Source organism: Schistocerca serialis, chromosome 7 (genome assembly GCF_023864345.2).
Source record: "Schistocerca serialis cubense isolate TAMUIC-IGC-003099 chromosome 7, iqSchSeri2.2, whole genome shotgun sequence".
Lineage (NCBI taxonomy): Eukaryota > Metazoa > Arthropoda > Insecta > Orthoptera > Acrididae > Schistocerca > Schistocerca serialis.
This window is the reverse complement of record NC_064644.1, coordinates 601,800,982-601,821,464: the sequence shown is the minus strand read 5'-3', so window position 1 is coordinate 601,821,464 and position 20,483 is coordinate 601,800,982. Positions and strand designations below refer to the sequence as shown.

The following is a 20,483-nucleotide window of genomic DNA, read 5'->3' as shown; positions in this document are numbered from 1 at the left end:
GTAGATTGAGCAAGCAGTAAAGGAAACAAAAGAAAAATTCGGAGTAGGTATTAAAATCCATGGAGAAGAAATAAAAACTGTAAGGTTCGCCGATGACATTATAATTCTGTCAGAGACAGCAAAGGACTTGGAAGAGCAGTTGAATGTAATGGACAGGGTCTTGAAAGGAGGATATAAGATGAACATCAACAAAAGCAAAACGAGGATAATGGAATGTAGTTGAATGACACACATTTAAACTTTTTTTTTTTTTACTCATGGAATTAGATTAGAAAATGAGACACCTGCTATTCGGGGAGCAAAATAACTGATGATGGTCGAAGTAGAGAGGATAGAGGATATAAAATGCAGACTGGCAATGGCAAGGAAAGCGTTTCTGAAGAAGAGAAATTTGTTAACATCGAGTATAGATTTAAGTGTCAAGAAGTCGTTTCTGAAAGTATTTGTATGTAGTGTAGCCATGTATGGAAGTGAAACATGGACGATAAATAGTTTGGATAAGAACAGAATATAACCTTTCGAAACGTGGAGCTACAGAAGAATGCTGAAGATTAGATGGGTAGATCACATAACTAATGAGGAGGTATTGAATAGAATTGGGGAGGAGTTTGTGGCACAGCTTGACTAGAAGAAGGGATCGGTTGGTAGGACATGTTCTGAGGCATCAAGGGATCACCAGTTTAGTATAGGAGGGCAGCGTGGAGGGTAAAAGTCGTAGAGGCAGACCAAGAGATGAATACACTAAGCAGATTCAGAAGGATGTAAGTTGCGGTAGGTACTGGGGGATGAAGCAGCTTGCACTGGATAGAGTAGCATGGAGAGCTGCATCTAACCAGTCTCAGGACTGAAGACCACAACAACAGTATAGGCCTATGTGAAGTCTCTGCCAGGGGAATCCCCGTCGCATATAGAAATAAAAAACTTTTACGCAGACCATATGAGCTGAGCCGAATAGATCCGAACAGCTGAGTGCCAGCCGTTTTTTTTTTTTTCCTTTTTTGTTGTTGCCTGGGAGTGCGAAAGATCAAAGTTGTGATATTTACTAGCGAAACGCATAGTCAGAATACCGGAGAAGAAATAAACGAGCAGCAGGAATAACATGTAAGGAAGCTTACATATTCACCGTCTCGGCGTATCCAAGAAAATGAAACTGTAACAGAAAATTTTTGCCAGATTGTTACACTACAAAAGGCCAGTTGCACAGTCCCGGGTTAGCAGCTGCTTAAGTTCTATGTATTCTCGGAATAGCGGTGGAAACGCGTTGTACGAACACGTAATAACGCCTAACCGGAGAATAAACGCGGGATAACTAAACTGGTGATTCTGGCAGAGTTAGTGAAGTCAGCCGGAGAATAAGCAGGAACAGTTGTAATTATTCCGTAGAATTAATTAAAACAAGCTTGTTTGTTAGGACAAGTAGGGAGAAGAAACGGCGACGCATCAAAAATTATATGGAAGAATATGACGATTTTAAATTTATATAAAAATTTCGAACTACTACTTTTCGATCTCATATTTGAGAAACTGGAGCGTATCAGGGAAATGTGAAACTATTTCCCAAAACAAAACTTTTTGCTTGTGGTAGGCCTAATAAGCATTTAACATTGGTACTTCGTGAATTATATTCTGTTCTGTTATTTATGTAAATGAGCTAGATAGAAATGAGCATTTGTGACAAAACGGTCTCTATAATTTGGCGGGTGTTACAAGTGCTGCAATATCTGAAAGGCCTATTTCGTTTTATTTAGCACACAGTGACAAAATAGATGTAATTAAATCGAGAAACCACTCCAGTCTTGGGTACTATTCGTATTAACAGCTTTTTCTGTATCAGACAACGACATTTTGATTTTTCATGTAGCAAAACGTTTGACGAACTTTGATGAGGTAATAGATTCTTTCATAGAAAATAAAGCACGCCGCGTAAAGCTGCAGCAAGATTAGAGAGAAAAAAATGTTGGGACCTAAGGATTGAAGAAATGTGTATTGTCTTGCTTGTCTCTTGTCATTACTGGTTTTATGTTTCCTATATTTAATTTTATGTCACTCAAAAGAGAAATTATTATTTTTTATTTTTTTACGGGTGATATGATATCAAATCAGCCGACTGGGAGCAGAAGAGGCAACACAGGAATTTTCATTTCCTCTGTTCTGAATATAGGTTTGATGCCCGCTGTTACAAAATGTACACGTTTGAATCCCACAAAGCGAAATATTGTGACGTGCGATAGAAGAATGGTGTGTGAAGAGGCGTTGCACTGCACTTTCGTACACTTAAGACCAGATAATATGTGTAACATTTCCTCGAACTTAGATGTTTTATACACCATACACTACTGAATGTACATAAAAAAATCTCTTCCCAGCGAAACTTCTGCAGCGTAGTCTGAACACACGCTGACAGAGAATCGTTGCTGGTGGCCACTGATGTGGGTGGTGTTGCGATTGTCCTCACTCCACGCACAGCTGTCGCGTCTTTTAAACAATACAAGCTGTACGAGGTCTGTCATTGCCGTGGATAATCCATTGGCAGAAGTGACTGCAGCGCTCAAAATCCATTGGTCCCAGTGCTCGCACACGTTCTTTATGACAGAGATGTAAGATCTCTTCCACCAGTACTCTGGACACTGTATCCTTCGAAGTGTGCGTTTCAGGGGCACGTCGAAGGGTGCTTATCGCTGATAGCTCGGCCACACGATCCAACACCATCTCCTCAAAGTCTGCAGCTTGGGCATGTCTTTGCTGGGAACCTTGGTCGGCTGTCTGTGACATGAACGACCCCGCCTCTTGTGAGATGGTATCCACAGAGACAAGCTTCTTCCAGTTCGGATGAAGTATATTTGGAAAGCATTATCTGTACATTCGTGCTGCTAGATGGGCGCTACACCCTGCAGCACAGAGCATTAAATGCAAGTCTGCCAACTACCGTGACAAGTAATGTATCATCTTTGGCTACATGTCATGCACTGTACACAGTAACATACCTCACCATGGAGATCACAAGCTGTTTGACGCTAATGACAATTGACACTAGGGATAGTGTTGTGCGTGCAGCACAGGTTAATGCGCCTGTGTGATGCATGTCATTGCCATACGACATATGTGGTATGAGCTAACTTGTGTGCAGTATGTCTGTTTGGTAGTCTGGGGTGTACACTGTTTACTACCTGCTGCCTGTTCCAGTGTTCAATATATCCCTAGGGTCTTTGCGAGAATACAGCAGAACTGCATATGCCACTGCGATACATGTATTGAAACTGGCGGTCGTCACGTTGAACAATTACTATGAACTACTTTGTCGTTATGTGAAGTGCACAGTGTGTATCCATAAAACAATAAATATTTCAATATAATCGGTTGTGGGTCAGCTGTCACACGTCTCAATTTCACATACAAATTGCGCTTCATGCTTTAAGGCAATTGTCTCGCAACTCATCTCCAGTTGCCGCCAAGAAGATCCAAACAAGATATTATACAAGTGATGTTATTCATCGTTCACTGGACCTAGGCTTGTACCAATGTTTAAAGCCATATCAGTGCACTTGAGAACATTGTACTATATTGCCACACGTAATCTTCATATTCCAGTTAAGTATTGTAAAACTCTTACCAAAAAATCATTGCAAACTGTTGCTAATTTGTGATGCCATCTATTTTTGCTATAGCTGTTGCCTAACCACATTTAGACCTGTGACGAATCTGTGTAGTTGCTGCTTGCAAGAAAGCCACCTCAAAATGCAATGGTGGGGGCTTGTCTTCCAACATTTACATGTCTGACGCCACGTGGATCTGGTAAATACAACACCAATCCAGTAGAGGCCAGTGATCATGTGCTAATGTGCTACAGTATGCTGTAAATATTGCACTAAAATTACGCCATTTCTCTTCGAATCCGAGCCAGAAATCACACTAAAATTCTCTTTGAATTTGTGCTGTTATGCAAATGAAACGGACGAAAACATATTTTGTGTCGCCTTCTCAGCGATAACTAGAAACAAGTGTCAAATGCTGAACTGACGGTAAGCCACGCTACGATCCATTCAGAGAAGGGTCGCAGCAGTGTGTTTCCGACCAGACATGCTCGTCATCCCCGCTGGCACTGGTGGTGCTATGTTGCTCACAGCACCAAGTCAGTGTTTTCCTTCGAGCATGGTGTGTGAAGTATTGCGAAAGCCTAGCGTATGAGGGGATTCAGAGCAGCTCTTGTCTCAGCGTCATTGTGTCTCGGTGGCCCATTCTGCCTTTGGCAGTAGTGAGACGAGCACGTTGTGCTGCTTGCAAGTGAGTGTGCCTTTGTTTACTTCCACTTACCGATTGTCTTCGTGTCTGAATTCATCGATCACCATGGCGTTTGCCATCGACAAGACACGATTAAATTAACTTTTCCTTTGGATCATGAACGACCGAAATCGTGTGAAAAAGGACGGTTTATATGGAACGAAATACTTCTCCCAGCACAATATCTCCGAATTCATTTTTCGATCCATAATATCAGTGTGTACATACAGTTGGCAAATGAAGAGCTGTGCGCCGATGTTGCACGGCGCAATGCTAACGATCTCAAATTCCTACACTCTGATGGCCCTATAGGGGCTTGATCACGCTGGTTTTGGCCTATGAATGTTGAGGGTTCTCGAACTCTCATTCGGGACGATGTCGGACATTGTGATGAATGCCTTTATGGCAACGTCGTCAGTCATGCTGCCGAAATATGGAAGACGTTCGAAACGTACCGTGTCCTCAGTGGTGTCTGCCAGATAAAAATTGAACTGATGCAACATGTGCCTTCTTACGTGATTATTGGCGGCCACAGGGCTGTCGCCATGTACGATGGGCAGCAGCACACTTGTTGAAGTTATGCCCAGGAAGGCCATGTCTGTAGACTGGTTCAGACGCCACTCAGACACGTCGCTTTTCCTGAGATCGCCATTGTTTTACCTCTATCTTAGGCATCCACAGCGGGGCTGCCTGATCTGTCCACTCTGAATCAGTCGGCACTGGCATAAACTCCTCTCGATGATGGATGTTTTTCATGTCTTTCCTACAATGCTGCCAGAGCCAGCCCCAACGGTGAATGGCCATCAGAAGAGTCAAGCCGTCTGTACCGGCCCCGTGATTGTTGGTCTTGGAGGTGTATTGCTCTCCACATTTCTGTTGTCTGGCTGGATGTCAGACGAAAGCCATCCCCCATCTGACATGAAACAACTGTTAGGAAGAGATAGCACCATACCCCTGCTTGGATGCGTGCATAGGATGATGATTATCCCAAAACGATGCACTGTTCTCTGACACCCTGGCACCATCTCCGCATCTCCATCTCTGGTCAGCATCCACCATTAGATACCGTCTTCCCCTCCTCCATCTGATATGGTTATCCCCCTTTTAGTGTCTGACGCTACTTATAGGAGCAGCTCTGATAGCATTTCATTGAACTGGCCCAGTGAGACTGCTCCTGACATTGATGATGATGACAGACGTTCTGGAGGTGTACAGAGCGATTAAACTCCGTTGGTGCAGTTCGCTCTCCCTCCCCTTCACGGTGATGTGCCCTTCCACCTGTGTCTAACAGGAAGCTCTCCATTCTTCCTCCATGTTTGCATCGCCCACCCACCTACTGATGGTAGCTTTCCAAACTTATCGCATAAGCATGGTTAATATCAACACCCTTTGTATGCACCATAAATTGGTATTACTTCATGGAATGCTGTATGCAGTAGACGTCGACTTAGCCCTCAATGAGGAGGTGCTTGTTGGAACTTTTTGTGTTCCCCATAGCTTTACAGCACGTCTCCCGTGCTTTCCCTACTGGTAGTGGGGTGGCGATCCCCTTATACGATAGTATCCTCGCTGAAGCAATTGCCTATCTCCCAGATGTCAGAGGTATGGCTCTCATGTTTGATGGCATCAGGATCGCCAATATATAGGCGCCATTTGGTTCGTGTCACCGCTGCAAACGTTCCACTTTCTTCTCTAAGGCAGCCACGCCTCTAATCCTTGGTCGGCAGGATGCCTTGATCATGGGAGGCGACTTGAACTCCACCTAGGCGCCCAAAGACCAACTGCCACATCATTCTCTGTGCATGGTCTAGCTGCAATAATTAGAGCACTTCAACCTTGGGAGCCCTTGGTAGCATGTTCGTGGTGATCACCTGGCTCTTACACATTTCAGTAGCCCTTCTTCCAGTCCTCTCAGTCGTGCTTGTATCTCTCGCGAAATTGTCGGTGGGGTATGGACTGTTGAAGTTTGGCTCATTGCATTCTCTGAACTTGACGGCTATATCTGTGCCATCAATCTGTGCCGCCAAATGCTATGGCGCGGCCAGAGAGCGTGGAGACTGAATATCATCCATGCAAATACGGGCAGCTTATCGAAACTACATGGACAACCTGTCGTTAATGCCATGATGCATATCAGTCTGTCCTGTTACGGTACGTCCTCTGTGCAAAGCCTATCCTCCACAATGCCTTGATTGCTTATGGAAGGGAGGTCACAGGACATCACCATTCTCCAGGAATGTACTACGATGTCGTATTCACCAGAGCATCAGATGATGATAAATCATGCCAAGGCACAGCCCACTGCCCTCTGTCGATGTCATCTTCAAGACGCACTGATAAGAGAGTTCACACATGACATGTTAATGCAAGAGTATCCATTTTTGTACTGCATGATAGCGGAATGGCACCGCCATTGGAGGACTGATTAATGTCCTTACATCTGATGACAGGCGGCACTTAGGTACCCAACATGGATACGGTTTGCCCACCATGCATATTACGTTACGCTGTATTCTATATAATGTCATCACTTTGCCAACATTATGTTCTTCCGACTCCCCTTTTGCTTGGTGCCTGATGGATCCGCTTGCCAACGTAATGGAGGACGAAGTCCATGACGCAATGCGGCCCTGATGGCACTGATGGCCTGCCACTAGATTTTTACCACACTTTTGTCGCCTACAGGCGCTGATGCGGATGAGAATCTGTCGAGACCTTGTCACCTATCATGCATATCCTAGACGATTTCCTCGGCAGTCTTCTCATTCCTGTCCACAAGCCTCGGGACACATCACAGGTATGCGATTATCGCCTCTTGACTTTGTTCAAAGCGACACAAAGATCTTTACCAGACTGTTGGCTGCACTATTTCAACAGACGACCCAGTATATGGTTTCGCCTGATCAAACCTGTTTGTTAGGTTCCAATAACATCCGCACTGATCTTTGTCGCTATCGGGACATAATCACTCTTGCTCACGCTCGTCGTGTGCCGTGACTTTTGGTCACTATTGACTTCAGCCAGGCGTTCGCTCCGTCTATCACGACTAGCTAAAAGGAGTGCTCCGGAATATGGGATACCCTTATAGTATTATTGACGTCGTAATCCGCCTCCTTCACGAAGCGATGTCGCATGTACTCTCTAATGTCTGTCTCATCCTCCCATCTCGATCCGTCGGTCCGTGTGTCAAGGCTGCCCCCTCTCTACACTGCCTTATGTTTTCATCATGGAATCGTTGCTCTGTGGCCTCCGTCAAACGCCCTTCTGCAACGGCTCTCGTTGGCCAAGTATTTTCCTGCACTGCTTATACGGACGATATCGTCCTCGTTCTTCGTTGTGGGGTTAAAGTCAGGGAGTCATTGGCATGAGTTACCACCTGTGCCTTAACGTCCCCAAATCGAGCGGTAAGGTTGTACAGTAGGTGCCGGGCTTCCTGAGGACGGCGCTGCTCCATTGCGTATAGCTGCTACTATCGATGCTTAGGACTCGATTTCGCGATTGGTCTGCGGCGCACAGTTGTCCTCAACAGCCGGCGCCCACTGACCCACTTAAGAGCTGGCTTCTAGATCATCGTTTACGGGCCCTCGATCTTCTGGAACGGACACAATCTGTAAATGTATATTTGGCATCACATATCCCTCACCTGTCACAGACGTTCCCCATTCCGCCGCCCGTGGCTCGCCTTGGGTTCATACGTATGCTGCGGCTTGCTGTTCAAGGTAAGGTAGCAGACCGTCACCCTCCCACGCTGCGCAGGTGGTTTGGGCCTGTATCATATCCCCGTCAGAGCGATAGTCCCTTTGGTCAGCTCTCAAATGGTGCTTTGGCACCGTTGTCCCACGTGCGATACGAGCCTGTCCCTGTAGGACGCCCCCGCACCACGTTCTCTCTCAGCCCCTATCCAGATTTCGCACGTCGCATCGCCTTTCATTCACTTCTATCATTTTTCCTCGAACTGAACTATGTCCATACTGCAATATTCCCCACACGCTTGATGTCCACGAAGGCATGCGCTCCTTATCTTGCCACTGACGTCCAGTCTGCGTGGTACCTTGCAGTCAATGAGAAGCGAGTATGTCAGTCAGGCCTTCACGCGACACATTTTGCTGACACGCCGTTGTGCGTCACCTGTCTCGTTCTGGACACCGACGAGCATCGCCTGGTGTACGGATCGGTGGTAGGTGTCCGGGTCTTGGTGCGACAGATGCTGGTGTTAATTACCCCTACGACTGCTCATCGGATACTTCCTCACCTGCTCACTCGGGATGCTTCCCACGAATGAAAACATGGCTTGTTGAACACGCAGTTCGGTACTTGTTTGCTGACGGAGAGAAAAATGCTCTGGAGTTTTGGCACATCCTTAATGAACAACGTTATGGAGTTGTCCGCAATCCGCAATTTGCGTGTTCCTGCAGTGAGAAGTGGATCCTTCCATTTTCCATTCATCGTATCGATTATCCCTGGTCGTCGGAATGTTGTTCTCCACGAAGTGGCCAATTGCCACTCCCTCCTCCTCACGACGTTGGTTGCCTGCTGGGCTCGATGGTTTAAAATAAAATTTAAAAAAGTAAAAAAAGAAACCTTGTCTCATTGATGTCCTCTGTACCTCTACTCCTCTACATTCCCTAGGCATTCCTTGGTTGTTGGGGAGGGAAGGAACGTGATACCCAGGCCTTGGGTTGCTATCCGTTCTCATTCAGTGATTGAGTGATAGACCGGTAATTCGTTGGCCTAGGTTCGAATCCTGCCGCTATCAGCTTCTTTATTTTAGTTTTATTTTACTCGTCTGAATGTTAAACTATTAATTACAATTGATTGGTACAGACGTCCTGTCTACATTCCATGCTGAGAGCGGCTTTGTTCTTAATTTACCGCTCGCCTAGTGCTATGTGTGCTGCGACGTGGGAGTTCTGGCCACTATGAAACACGTATCACTTAACTTTAAGAAAACTATTTAGTGAAACTTTGATTTTCGCACATCTTACAGTTTGAAATGTTCGCGTAATGAAGGTCTGAATTTCTTTTCGTTATTCGTAATAATTACTGTGCTTTATGAAATTAAGTAAAGCATTGCACAAAATTTTGATGAGTCTGCAGAGATAAAAACGCATTGCATAAACTTTGCGTATGATTGATTTTAGCCCAAACATTGCTGTGTATGGAATTTTGATAAGACTTCGAAATTTTATTTAAAACTGACAGCAGATCGATCTCTCATTTCGTTCTGGAGATATATGTTATTATATCCGTCAGACGATCATGTGTGACGCGCCCATTTCTGTCCCTGTACGTCGAGAACCATCAAATTTCATAAACGGTTCATGATAACGGAACAAGACAGTTTGTAAATGATAGCACTCAAAGAAACATGTATATGCATTGATATATACTCGAGCCTCTTTTATTCACCGAGATGTGGAAGTAATTCGTCCATAGGAGTGAGAGGGTCTGTGGAACAGGATGTAGAAACATGTGAACAGTGCTTAAGTTTTCTAAGCGCAGAGGATGATGGATTTTCGGGCAGCAGTAGTCGCACGTATTCTGTAGCCTACTGGTGTGTGGTATGGAGTGGTAATTTGTCGATATAGGTGCGATTTCCAGTGATGCCATCAGCTTTTTGCTCGTAGTGTTGAATGATTGATAACAAAATTTAAATATATTTCACTACTTCAGTTTATACACGTAAAATTAATACAGTCTATTTAGCCATATTACTACTCTTGTAAGTCAAAAGGCTGTAGGCCGCCACATTGTACGGCACTGGTATAATTTTACATGCGCCACTTTTGCACAAATCATTTATTATTTTCACTGTTTGAAATCCATGATAACGTATTCAGAAAGGAAATAATTGATTGCTGAAGATGGATTTCACTTTACGATTTTATGTATTAACAAAAGTCGCAAACTGCATGTTTTGTTTAGGGATATGTACTCACGTTTATCTCCTTCAGCATTTGCACATCCTCCTTGTACTTGTGGTAAGAATCACAAGCGACGTCTCCTGTATCCCCCGATGTGTATTCCGGATGGTTGTGAAAGAAGTTGTCCTGGATACTTTCTCCCTTACCTAGAGAGACACAAAAATTACACTTCTGAAAATCTGTAGAAAGCAGCTTGTCCGGCGTCGTATAAAATACTCTGAACAGTGGTCGTGTAAGGCCGAGGGTGATCCTAAAAGTAAGGACCCTTTCTATCTGACGAGTCGCGCAGTTCTCCCTCCACCCGCACGACCGTTTCACAGACGACAGCTGCCAGGAAGAGTCACTTACTGTGCATTTGTGCAGTTTCAAAGTGTGTCTCAAAATTAACGAACCCGCCAAGTAGGAGGTTCGTAGTGTAAGATGATTTCTGAGTACAAAAGGAGCCTCCTCCATCGAAATGTACTGATGGATAACTGAACTTTATGGAAGCTCCAGATCGAAAATCTTGCATCATATATTTATGGGGGCCGAATGAATATTAGTGTGCTTCTTCACTATAACGCTCGTCTTTATTCTGTTGCCTTGAAGAAATATTTCCTTCCGCAACTCAAGTGAGAAATTTTTGAACGTCCTCTTATATACCGGACTTGTCTTCTAGTGATTAACATCCTCACTAAAGGATTTTGTAACTTGGCAGACAGTGACAAGGGAAACTCCCCATCGCATCCCCCTCTGATTTAGCGGCAAAGTAGCTCAATGGTAGCCCGTCAAAAACTGAACACAGATCAAGTATGAAAACAGGAAGAAGGTGTACTGAACTGTGGAAAAAGAAGTAAAATAGAAACGGTTCAAGTTCAAAATGCACAACATCGAGTAACTCTCAACCGCGGCAGCGTAGTTGTGTCGGCACAGTGTTGGGTTGCAAAGGGGAAGATCCGTGTTCATATCTCACTGGTACCCCTTTTTTTCACAAAATTGCGAACTTTACGTCTGGTCAAATGGTTCAAATGGCTCTGAGCACTATGGGACTTAACGTCCATGGTCATCAGTCCCCTGGAACTTAGAACTACTTAAACCTAACTAACCCAAAGGACAGCGCACAACACCCAGTCATCACGAGGCAGAGAAAATCCCTGACGCCGCCGGGAATCGAACCCGGGAACCCGGGCGTGGGAAGCGAGAACGCTACCGCACGACCACGAGCTGCGGACTTACGTCTGGTCATTGGCGTGTCTGATCTTCTTCTGTAGTCTTGACAATTGTCATAAATACATTGGTTATAGAGTGTGAACTTTGCTACAAGAAAGGAATTCAAAACTTCTAAAACGGAACGCAAGAGTCGTAACATGTGGTACTTGTGTAGAACAAATAGGAAGTACGTACGTCTGGAGGTTCCTTCCTTACACCTCGTTGCTCGTAACGGGCGTTACAGACGGCACAGACACAAACCTGAATACAGCGAACGGACACGTCGATGACCGGATGGACAGTTCATAATTGTGTGGAAAAAAAGTATATCAGGCATGAGAGAGATTTAACACGGATCTTCCACTTTGCAGTCCAATAACGTAACCACACAACCACGACCTCCAGCTCTTTCAAATCACTCGACGCTGCACACCTTGAGCTTCACTGCTTCTATTTTACTTCTTCTTTCCACCGTTCAGTACAACTTCTTCCTGTTTTCATGTCTGATCTTTGTAAAGTTTTTGACGGGATTACCACTGGGTCATCTTACCACTGAATCTGAGAGGGGCGCGATGGGGAGTTTCCCCTATGAGTATGGAGAAGGCACAGGAAAGCTTGTGGAGTACTACGACAAATGCGTAAATCTTAATGTCAATTACGCAACAGAATAGCTAAGCTATCAAAATACGTTACGAAAGAGGTTTTATTTCGTTGCCTTTAAAGGCAACCGCTTCGTAGCGAGCGCTTTTCGTACGTCGCGGAACCGCACGCTGTATAAGTCAATCGTTGATTCACAGGAAGTCAATAACGAGTCGTCTTCGTCCTCGAGATTGACATTTAGCCAAAACAGGGGAAGCACAGGAATCTCTTACTGCGAGGCCAAAGCTCTGACTGGACCCAGGCGATCAGACTGCTAAGCGTACTTCGTTCCGTCAGTTCCCCCTGAGGCCTGCTATTTAAAATACGGAGGAACTCTCGCCTCGTCCTTCGCCATGTAGCGGCAGTACTCAGACACACGTCTGGTGTATTTGCTACAGACGCACTCACTCTACAGGGAGCCTCTGGCGTAATGGTGAGACTGCAGCAAGCAGGGATCATTTCAGCTGCATTCTTACGACTGAGAAACGTGACCATATTGAAGTTAGGTAAAAGCGTGTCCTTTTCTTGTTATCTTTCCACGTGGGCTTGCCGTGAAATTTTTTCTTTGTTCTCGTTTTCAGTTGCTACGGAAATGAGGTGGTTGCCATCCGATTCTGTATTATGCATCTGTAAACTGAGGTTCTCTCGCTCACGAGTCTGTTTCTAAGGCATTTGTAAACTTACTTTTTTAAAAAAATTCTATGATATGATTTTCGGAAGGGATGTTAAATATTCTGACTTGATATTCGGTCACAGCCAGAATAACTAACTTGAACATTTCATCCGCTTTTATGTTGAACTGGATTTCTCATACATTTGATCTCCGAGAATTTATTAGATTACGCCTCATCGTTGACCTATCAATTCTACCAAGTGTATTTTGCTTCTATGTTTCAGTGCTTAACATTGGTTTCATGAGAAACGTGTTCCAAACACATGCTTTGCATTTTGCTCACAGGTCACACAGCACATGCGTCCCACGCTTGCATTTATTTTTCGAAAGAAATTTCAGAAATCAAGATTAAGCTGACAGTGCTGCAGATCTTTGAGATACAGTAGCGGAGACGACGCCATTTTTCATCATCTCTTTCACCACCCAAGCTCTATTTTATTGATATTACGTACTGCAGGTACTTGTCCTTGCACAAATCGGTCTTTTAAGGCACGATTTCTTATACCTCGAGGTTGCGTAGTAAGTTCAGGTTTAATATTCAGTTGTGTTAATTCCGACTAATTTCGGCTCCCCCCTTTTTCTCATTGTCCTTTGCGTAAGCTTTGCATGTTTTATTGCTCCGAAGTTCGAGCACGTTATTAATGGACCGTGTTCAGTGTCAGCACCCACGTTCTAGGGACAAAAAGCACGTCATGATGCCGGCACGGTAGCACACCGCACTCGGTCAGAGGGCTGGCTGCTCTCCGTAATAAAAAAAAAAATAAGAGCGGTATTCAACGATCAACTTGAACAGGTCTCATGTGACGTCCGCCCGGACCAAATGCCAAGAACAATAACGATCAAAATCAAAACATGGATGCAGTGATAAGAATGTTGTTGTTGTGGTCTTCAGTTCAGAGACGGGTTTGATGCGGCTCTCCATGCTACTCTATCCTGTGCAAGTTTCTTCATCTCCCAGCACCTACTGCAACCTACATCCTTCTGAATCTGTTTAGTGTATTCATCTTTTGGTCTCCCTGTACGATTTCTACCCTCCACACTGTGAGTGTGGTGTTGATCTGAGATTCTGTTATTCTGCACAACAGATTAATCTGAGATGTACCCTTTCCCCTGTGGCTCCTGCAAGATGCAATTTCCACCCCCACACTATTACAGAAGTCAGACGCTCCTAACGTTCTAAAGAGAAATGCCTGAAAAACTTTCAGCAATGAATATCTTCTGGAGTCGTCCGCTGTATGGAAATGACACAAAAATTCACAAAATTTCTTACGTAACTAGTGGGATACTTGGGTGCTGGAGTAGTGCTAGTTAGTGTAAGAAAAACATGAAACTAACGAAAGTTATTATTTATTTTGCAAAAATTCTGAGAAATCACAATGGCACTTTTAGTTATGAATTGAACAAGTTGTATCCTGGTTCTTTTTGGAATGTGAAGTTACCTCTCAAGAATAGGATTCGCTAATGAAATTTCTATACAAAGTTTAACATTGTTATTGACTTGGCAGAATGGCTGAGAGGCGCGCCTACTCAACTTGAATAATTATCCATTAGAATGTTGCTAGGACGGTCGAGGCTATCGCGTGTGAAATGCACTGATGTGTACTGTTCTGGAGGAAATATGGGGCTCGTAAGAGCTGTAGCTGCGATGATTGCTGTCTGCGCCGCTGGCTGCTGACAAATAAGATAACTCTCGTTCTATCTGGATTGACCTTCGCCAATCAAACTCTCCCTGCGCCTTGATGAAGTCAAGGACTCCTATTAGCCCCTAGTCTAACTATTGGTGTGGTACACCGGTCAGATAACCAGTCCACTGTGATGCCACTCAAAATTCGCTCGCAGGCGTTTAACTCTGTCCGTTCACACCACACAATAAGCGTGTCGGCCAACACAGTGAACAACGCTTAATCGCAAGGACTCAATTAGAGATTAGCACTTCGATTCGCTCTCGACAGATGTGCTCTTCCAGTGTAGTACTGAGGAGAGACTTGTTCCTCACTCCAAGAGCGACAATGGAACGGCGCCTCTCCACGCCAGTCGTGAAGGGGTATATCTTTCGGTCTCTTCCATTACTCCTTCAGCTCAAGGCGTCAGAAATATCATCTGCCAATCAGCATTGCTCTTCTAAAACGGGAGAATGACGTTTCGTTTAAGGCACCCAATCCGGAAATCTGTAGTATCAGCGTTTGGCGTTTGCTGTCTCCCTGTGAAAATCTCTGAAACTGCGTGCTATGTGTAAAGAATGTGTAGGCTGGCTGCTCCCACACAATGTAGCGGAATTTGCTTTTAAGCCGAACACAGGGTCATTCCTCCTTTCCCTCGGGCGAACGCTGTCCGCTTCACGGGCGGCCACTGACCGACGAAGATGGGTTGGGACTGGCCTCCTGGCGCGCGGTTGCCTCTGTCGAACTAAAAGCTCCTGTGACCGTCGTGTCTGGAATGTATGTGTGTACGTCAGCCTCGAGTATTTCAACCACGGTGCGCACTTGCGATTTATTAGTTATTTGCATTTCGTTTACATGAATTCATACAACATTGACTTTATCTTGAGTGCGGAATCTTGATGTGCGGAATATGATTGTGAGGGCGGAATATGTAAGCAATGAAGGTCAGGAGACCACGACGTCTTACAACACTACCCTCCAATACTACATTGGTGATTCCTTGATGCCTCAGAATACGCCCTACCAACCGGTCCCTTCTTCTAGTCAAGTTGTGCCACAAATTTCTCTTCTCTCCACTTCTATTCAATACCTCCTCATTAGTTATGTGATCTACACATCTAATCTTCAACATTCTGTAGCACCACATTTCGAAAGCTTCTATTCTCTTCTTGACTAAGCTATTTATCGTGCACGTTTCACTTCCATACATGGCTATACTCCATACAAATACTTTCAGAAACGACTTCCTGACACTTAAATCTATACTCGATGTTAACAAATTTCTCTTCTTCAGAAACGCTTTCCTTGCCATTGCCAGTCTACATTTTATATCCTCTCTACTTCGACCATCAGTTACTTTGCTCCCCAAATAGCAAAACTCATTTACTATTTTAAGTGTCTCATTTCCTAATCTAATTCCCTCAGCATCACCTGACATAATTTTACTACATTCCATTATCCGCGTTTTGCTTTTGTTGATGTTCATCTTATATCCTCCTTTCAATACACTATCCATTCCGTTCAGCTGTTCTTCCAGGTCCTTTGCTATCTGGTTTCTGTACAAATTGTAAATAGCTTTTCGCTCACTGTATTTTACCCCTGCCACCTTCAGAATTTGAAAGAGAATATTCCAGTCAACATCGTCAAAAGCTTTCTCTAAGTCTACAAAGGCTAGAAATGTAGGTTTGCCTTTCTTTAATCTATTTTCGAAGGTAAGGGGGGTAGCGTCTGTAATTAATAGTCTAAACGGCCTCGATCCGACGTTCGAAACCCGCCATTGCTTCACTCTTGAATAGAAATCACCAGTAATGGTGCCATAAGAAGTCAGCCTCATTCAGCCAACGGCCTTGTCAAAGAGGGAGGAGGAGCGGACAGAGGTTCAAGGTACTCTCTTGTCCTAGGGGTGGGAAACTGCCCCTAAAGCCGGAAGAATCAGTGATGATCAACTGTGTGAGGATGTTGAACGTAATGGATAAAGATATATAATGGATTAAAGATGCATAATGTCTATCCACAGGACATGTGGGCCGAAATTGAAAATGTGTCGTGATGTTCTCCCCATTGGCAAAAGATTCCGGAATAGTCTCCCAACCGGATACTTGGGAGCGGTCTAAAAAGAGGGAGGTAGCCACGTAGCAAGACTGAATAACAAACGAGAGTCGGGGAATGGACTGTCAGAAGTTTGAACGTGGTAGGGAAGCTATAAAATTTGAAAAGGGAAATGCTTAGGTTACGTCTAGATATTGTAAGGGTCAGTGAAGTGAAATGGGAAAAAGAGAAGGATTTTTGATCAGATGAGTTTAGGGTAATATCAACAGAATCAGAATATGGTATAACGGAAGTATGATTCGTTATAAATACGAAGGTAGGGCAGAGAGTAAGTTACTATGAATAGTTCAGAGATAAGGCTGTTCTCATCAGAATCGACAGCAACTATAGTTCAAGTATATATGCCGATGAATCAAGCTGAAGATTAAGAGATAGAGAATGTATATGAGGATATTGATTCAGATGGTTAAAATGGCTCTGAGCACTATAGGACTTAACATCTGAGGTCATCAGTCCCTTAGACTTAGAACTTCTTAAACCTAGCTAACCTAAGGACACCACACACATCCATGACCGAGGCAGGATTCGAACCTGCGACTGTAGCAGGAACGCACATCCGGACTGAAGCGACTAGTACCGCTTGGCCACAACGGCCGGCTTGAGGATATGGAACCAGTAATTCAGTACGTAAAGGGAAATCAAAATCTTATGCATGGCGGACTGGAACGCGGTTGTAGAAAAGGAGTACAAGAAAGGGTTACTGAACAATATGGGCTTGGTACTATAACTCAGAGAGGAGAGAGACTAATACAGTACTTTAATAAATTTCAGCTAGTAATAGCGAATACTCCGTTCAAGTATCACAAGGGGAGGAGATATATTTGGAAAAGGCCGGGAGAGACAAGAAGATTTTAGTTAGATTACAGGCCGGATTCCGAAATACACTCAGATCGCAATGTAATAATGATGAATGGTAGACTGAAGTTTACGAGACTAGTCAGGAAGAATTATTGTGGAAAGAAGTAGGACACGCAATTACTAAGGAATGAGATATTCTTGAAGTTCTCTAAGGCTGTAGATACTGTGATAACGAAAATCTCCGTAGGCAGTTCAGATGAAGAGAAGACAATTATAGAAGTTAGAAAGAAAAATTTAAGTACAAAGAAGGTAACTGCAAGGAAACCATGGGTAACAGAAGAAATACTTAAAAAGTTCAAAAATGTTCAGGAAAATTCAGAAATACAAGTCACTTACGAATGAAATAAATAGAAAGTGGAGGAACGCTAAGACGAAATGGGTGCATGAAAAGCGTGAAGAAATCGAAATAGAAATTGTTGTCCGAAGGACTGACACAGCATAAAAAGACAAGTCAAAACAGTCTTTGGTGAAATTTAAAATTAGAGTGGTAACTTTAATAGTACAACAGGGATTCCACTGTTAAATGCAAAGGAGAGAACTGATAGTTGGAAAGAGTACACTGAAGGTCTCAATGAGGGGGAAGACTTATTTGATGACGTGATAGGAAAAGAGAGAGGTGTCTCTATAGAAGAGATAGTGTGTCCAGTATTAGAATTTAAAATTACTCTGGAAGATTTAAGGCCAAATAAGGCAGAAGGGATAGATAAAATTCCATCAGAATATCTGAAGTCATTGCGAATGGCAACAAAATGACTATTCACTTTGGTGTGTAGAATATGTGAGTTTAGCAATATATCATCTGACTTTCGGAAGAACACAATTCTGAAGATCGCAACAGCTGACAAGTGCGAGAATTATCGCACAGTCAGCTTAACAGATCAGGCATCCAAGTTGCTGACAAGAATAATATATATAGAAGAATGGGAAAGAAAATTGAGGATCTCTTAAGTGACGATCAGTTCGCTTTAGGGTAAAGGCACCAGTGAGGCAGTTTTGACATTGCGGCTGATAATGGAAGCAAGACTAAAGAAAAATAGAGACACGTTCATAGGATTTGTCGACCTGGAAAAAGCGTTCGACAATGTCAAATGGTGCATGATGTTTGAAAATCTAAAAAAATAGGGTTAAGCTGTAGGAAAAGACGAATAATATACGAAGTGCTCGCATTAAAATCGGTATAAGACAGAGATGTAGTCTTTCGCTCCTAGTGTTCAATTTACACATCAAAGAACGTATGACAGAAATAAAAAAAGAAGATTCAATACTGGATTTAAAAGTCAAGGGGGAAGGTGACGAATGACGAGAATCGCTAACGACATTGCTATCCTGAGTGAAAGTAAAGAAGAATTAGAGGACCTGCTGAATGGAATGAACAGTCTAATGAGTTCAGAACATGGACTGACGGTAAAGTGAGTAATGAGAAACTTAACATCAGGGTTGGTGGTCACGAAGTAGACGAAGATAAGGTATAGTGCTTCCTAAGCAGCAAGATACCAATGACGAACGGAGCAAGGAGGACATCAAAAGCAGACTAGCTCAAGCAAAACGGGCATTCCTGGCCAAAAGTTGTCTACTAGTATCAAACACGAGGACTGTGGGAAAATCGGAAAAGAAGAGAATCGAAGCATCTGAGATGTTGTACTACATAAGGATGTAGAAAATTAGGTGGACTGATAGGGTAACGAATGAGGAAGTTCTCCGCAGAATCGACGAGGAAAGGAATATACGGAAAACAATGGCAAGAAGAAGGGACAGATGGTAGAACATCTGTTAAGACATCAGGGGTTAACTTCCATGATTCTAGAGAGAGCTGTAAAGGAAATGACTGTAGAGGAAAACGGAGATTCGAATACATCCAACAAATAATTGAAGACGTAGTTGCAAGTGCTACTCTGAAATGAAGAGTTTAGAACAGGAGAGGAATTCGCGACGGGCCGCATCAAGCTAGAAGACTGATGATGAAAAAAAAAAAAAAAAGAAAGAAAGAAAAGTGTCTAGGGGTATATTTCAGGGGATAAACCGTGTTCATAATCTTGTGTGAACATCCAGGTATAGTTTTGAAAGGAGTGGCAAGTTTCAATCCTGAACAAAAATGTATGGACAAACGAAAATATCTTACTTTTAGAATGTCCCTCGTATTATGCCTCTAGTATGCTACAGGTCTGGAATAAACATAGCTTGTGTTACGTGTTGCCGACTCACCGTCCTCATTCCAGGCGCCTTCTACCTGATAGGCAGACGTGGAGGCACCCAGGAAGAAACCGTCCGGGAATCTGTAAGTGGCGGACTGTGCCCAACCAGTGGCCAGCACTGCCGACAGGGCGATCACCAGTGTCCACATTGCTTCTCGTTTCTGACTCTGTGAGACTTATGAACAAGTTTATTTACCTGACCTGTGATTTGTCTCGATAAACACGTTACAGAAACAACATTTCACGTAACGTTATCTGTTTGTGTCGAATATTCTTAAGTGTGCACACATTAAAAACGCGATTACGTATAATTACCTAAAGACTCCCGCAACACACAAGTGGTTGTTATCAGTATTGACGGCGTATACTTGCAGAACGTTCTTCACATGCAGGTGAGGAAGTAACGGTAGGTTCTGAGGGGCACAGATTGTTACTGTCTCTGTTGATAACATACACTACTATCCATTAAAATTGCTACACCAAGAAGAAATGCAGATGATAAACTGGTATTCATTGGACAAATATATTATACTAGAGCTTATATGTGATTACATTTTCACGCAATTTGGGTGCATACATCCTGAGAAATCAGTACCCAGAACAACCACCTCTGGCCGTAATAACGGCATTGGCCATTGAGTCAAACAGGGCTTGGATGGCGTGTACAGGAACAGCTGCCCGTGCAGCTTCAACACCATACCACAGTTCATCAAGAGTAGTGACTGGCGTATTGTGACGAGCCAGTTGCTAGGCCACCATTGGCCAGACGTTTTCAATTGGTGAGAGATCAGGAGAATGTGCTGGCCAGGGCAGCAGTAGAACATTTTATGTATCCAGAAAGGCCCGTACAGGACCTGCAACATGCAGTCGTGCATTATCCTGCTGAAATGTAGGGTTTCCCAGGGATCGAATGAAGGGTGGAGCCACCGGTCGTAACACATCTGAAATGTAACGCCCACTG

The 20,483-nt window shown here is 43.8% G+C and overlaps 1 protein-coding gene across 1 annotated transcript in view; it reads right to left on the bottom strand.

The window, feature by feature from the left end:
• The window catches only part of LOC126413285 (myrosinase 1-like), a 100,150-nt gene extending 80,479 nt beyond the window's left edge, over positions 1–19,671 (bottom strand). The window contains exons 1-2 of the mRNA XM_050083186.1: positions 19,533–19,671; positions 10,218–10,348 (exon numbers count right to left, since the gene is read on the bottom strand). Of these exons, the coding sequence (XP_049939143.1) occupies positions 10,218–10,348; positions 19,533–19,671 (270 nt within the window). The remainder of the gene's footprint in view (positions 1–10,217; positions 10,349–19,532) is intronic.
• Positions 19,672–20,483: the final 812 nt, after the last annotated feature.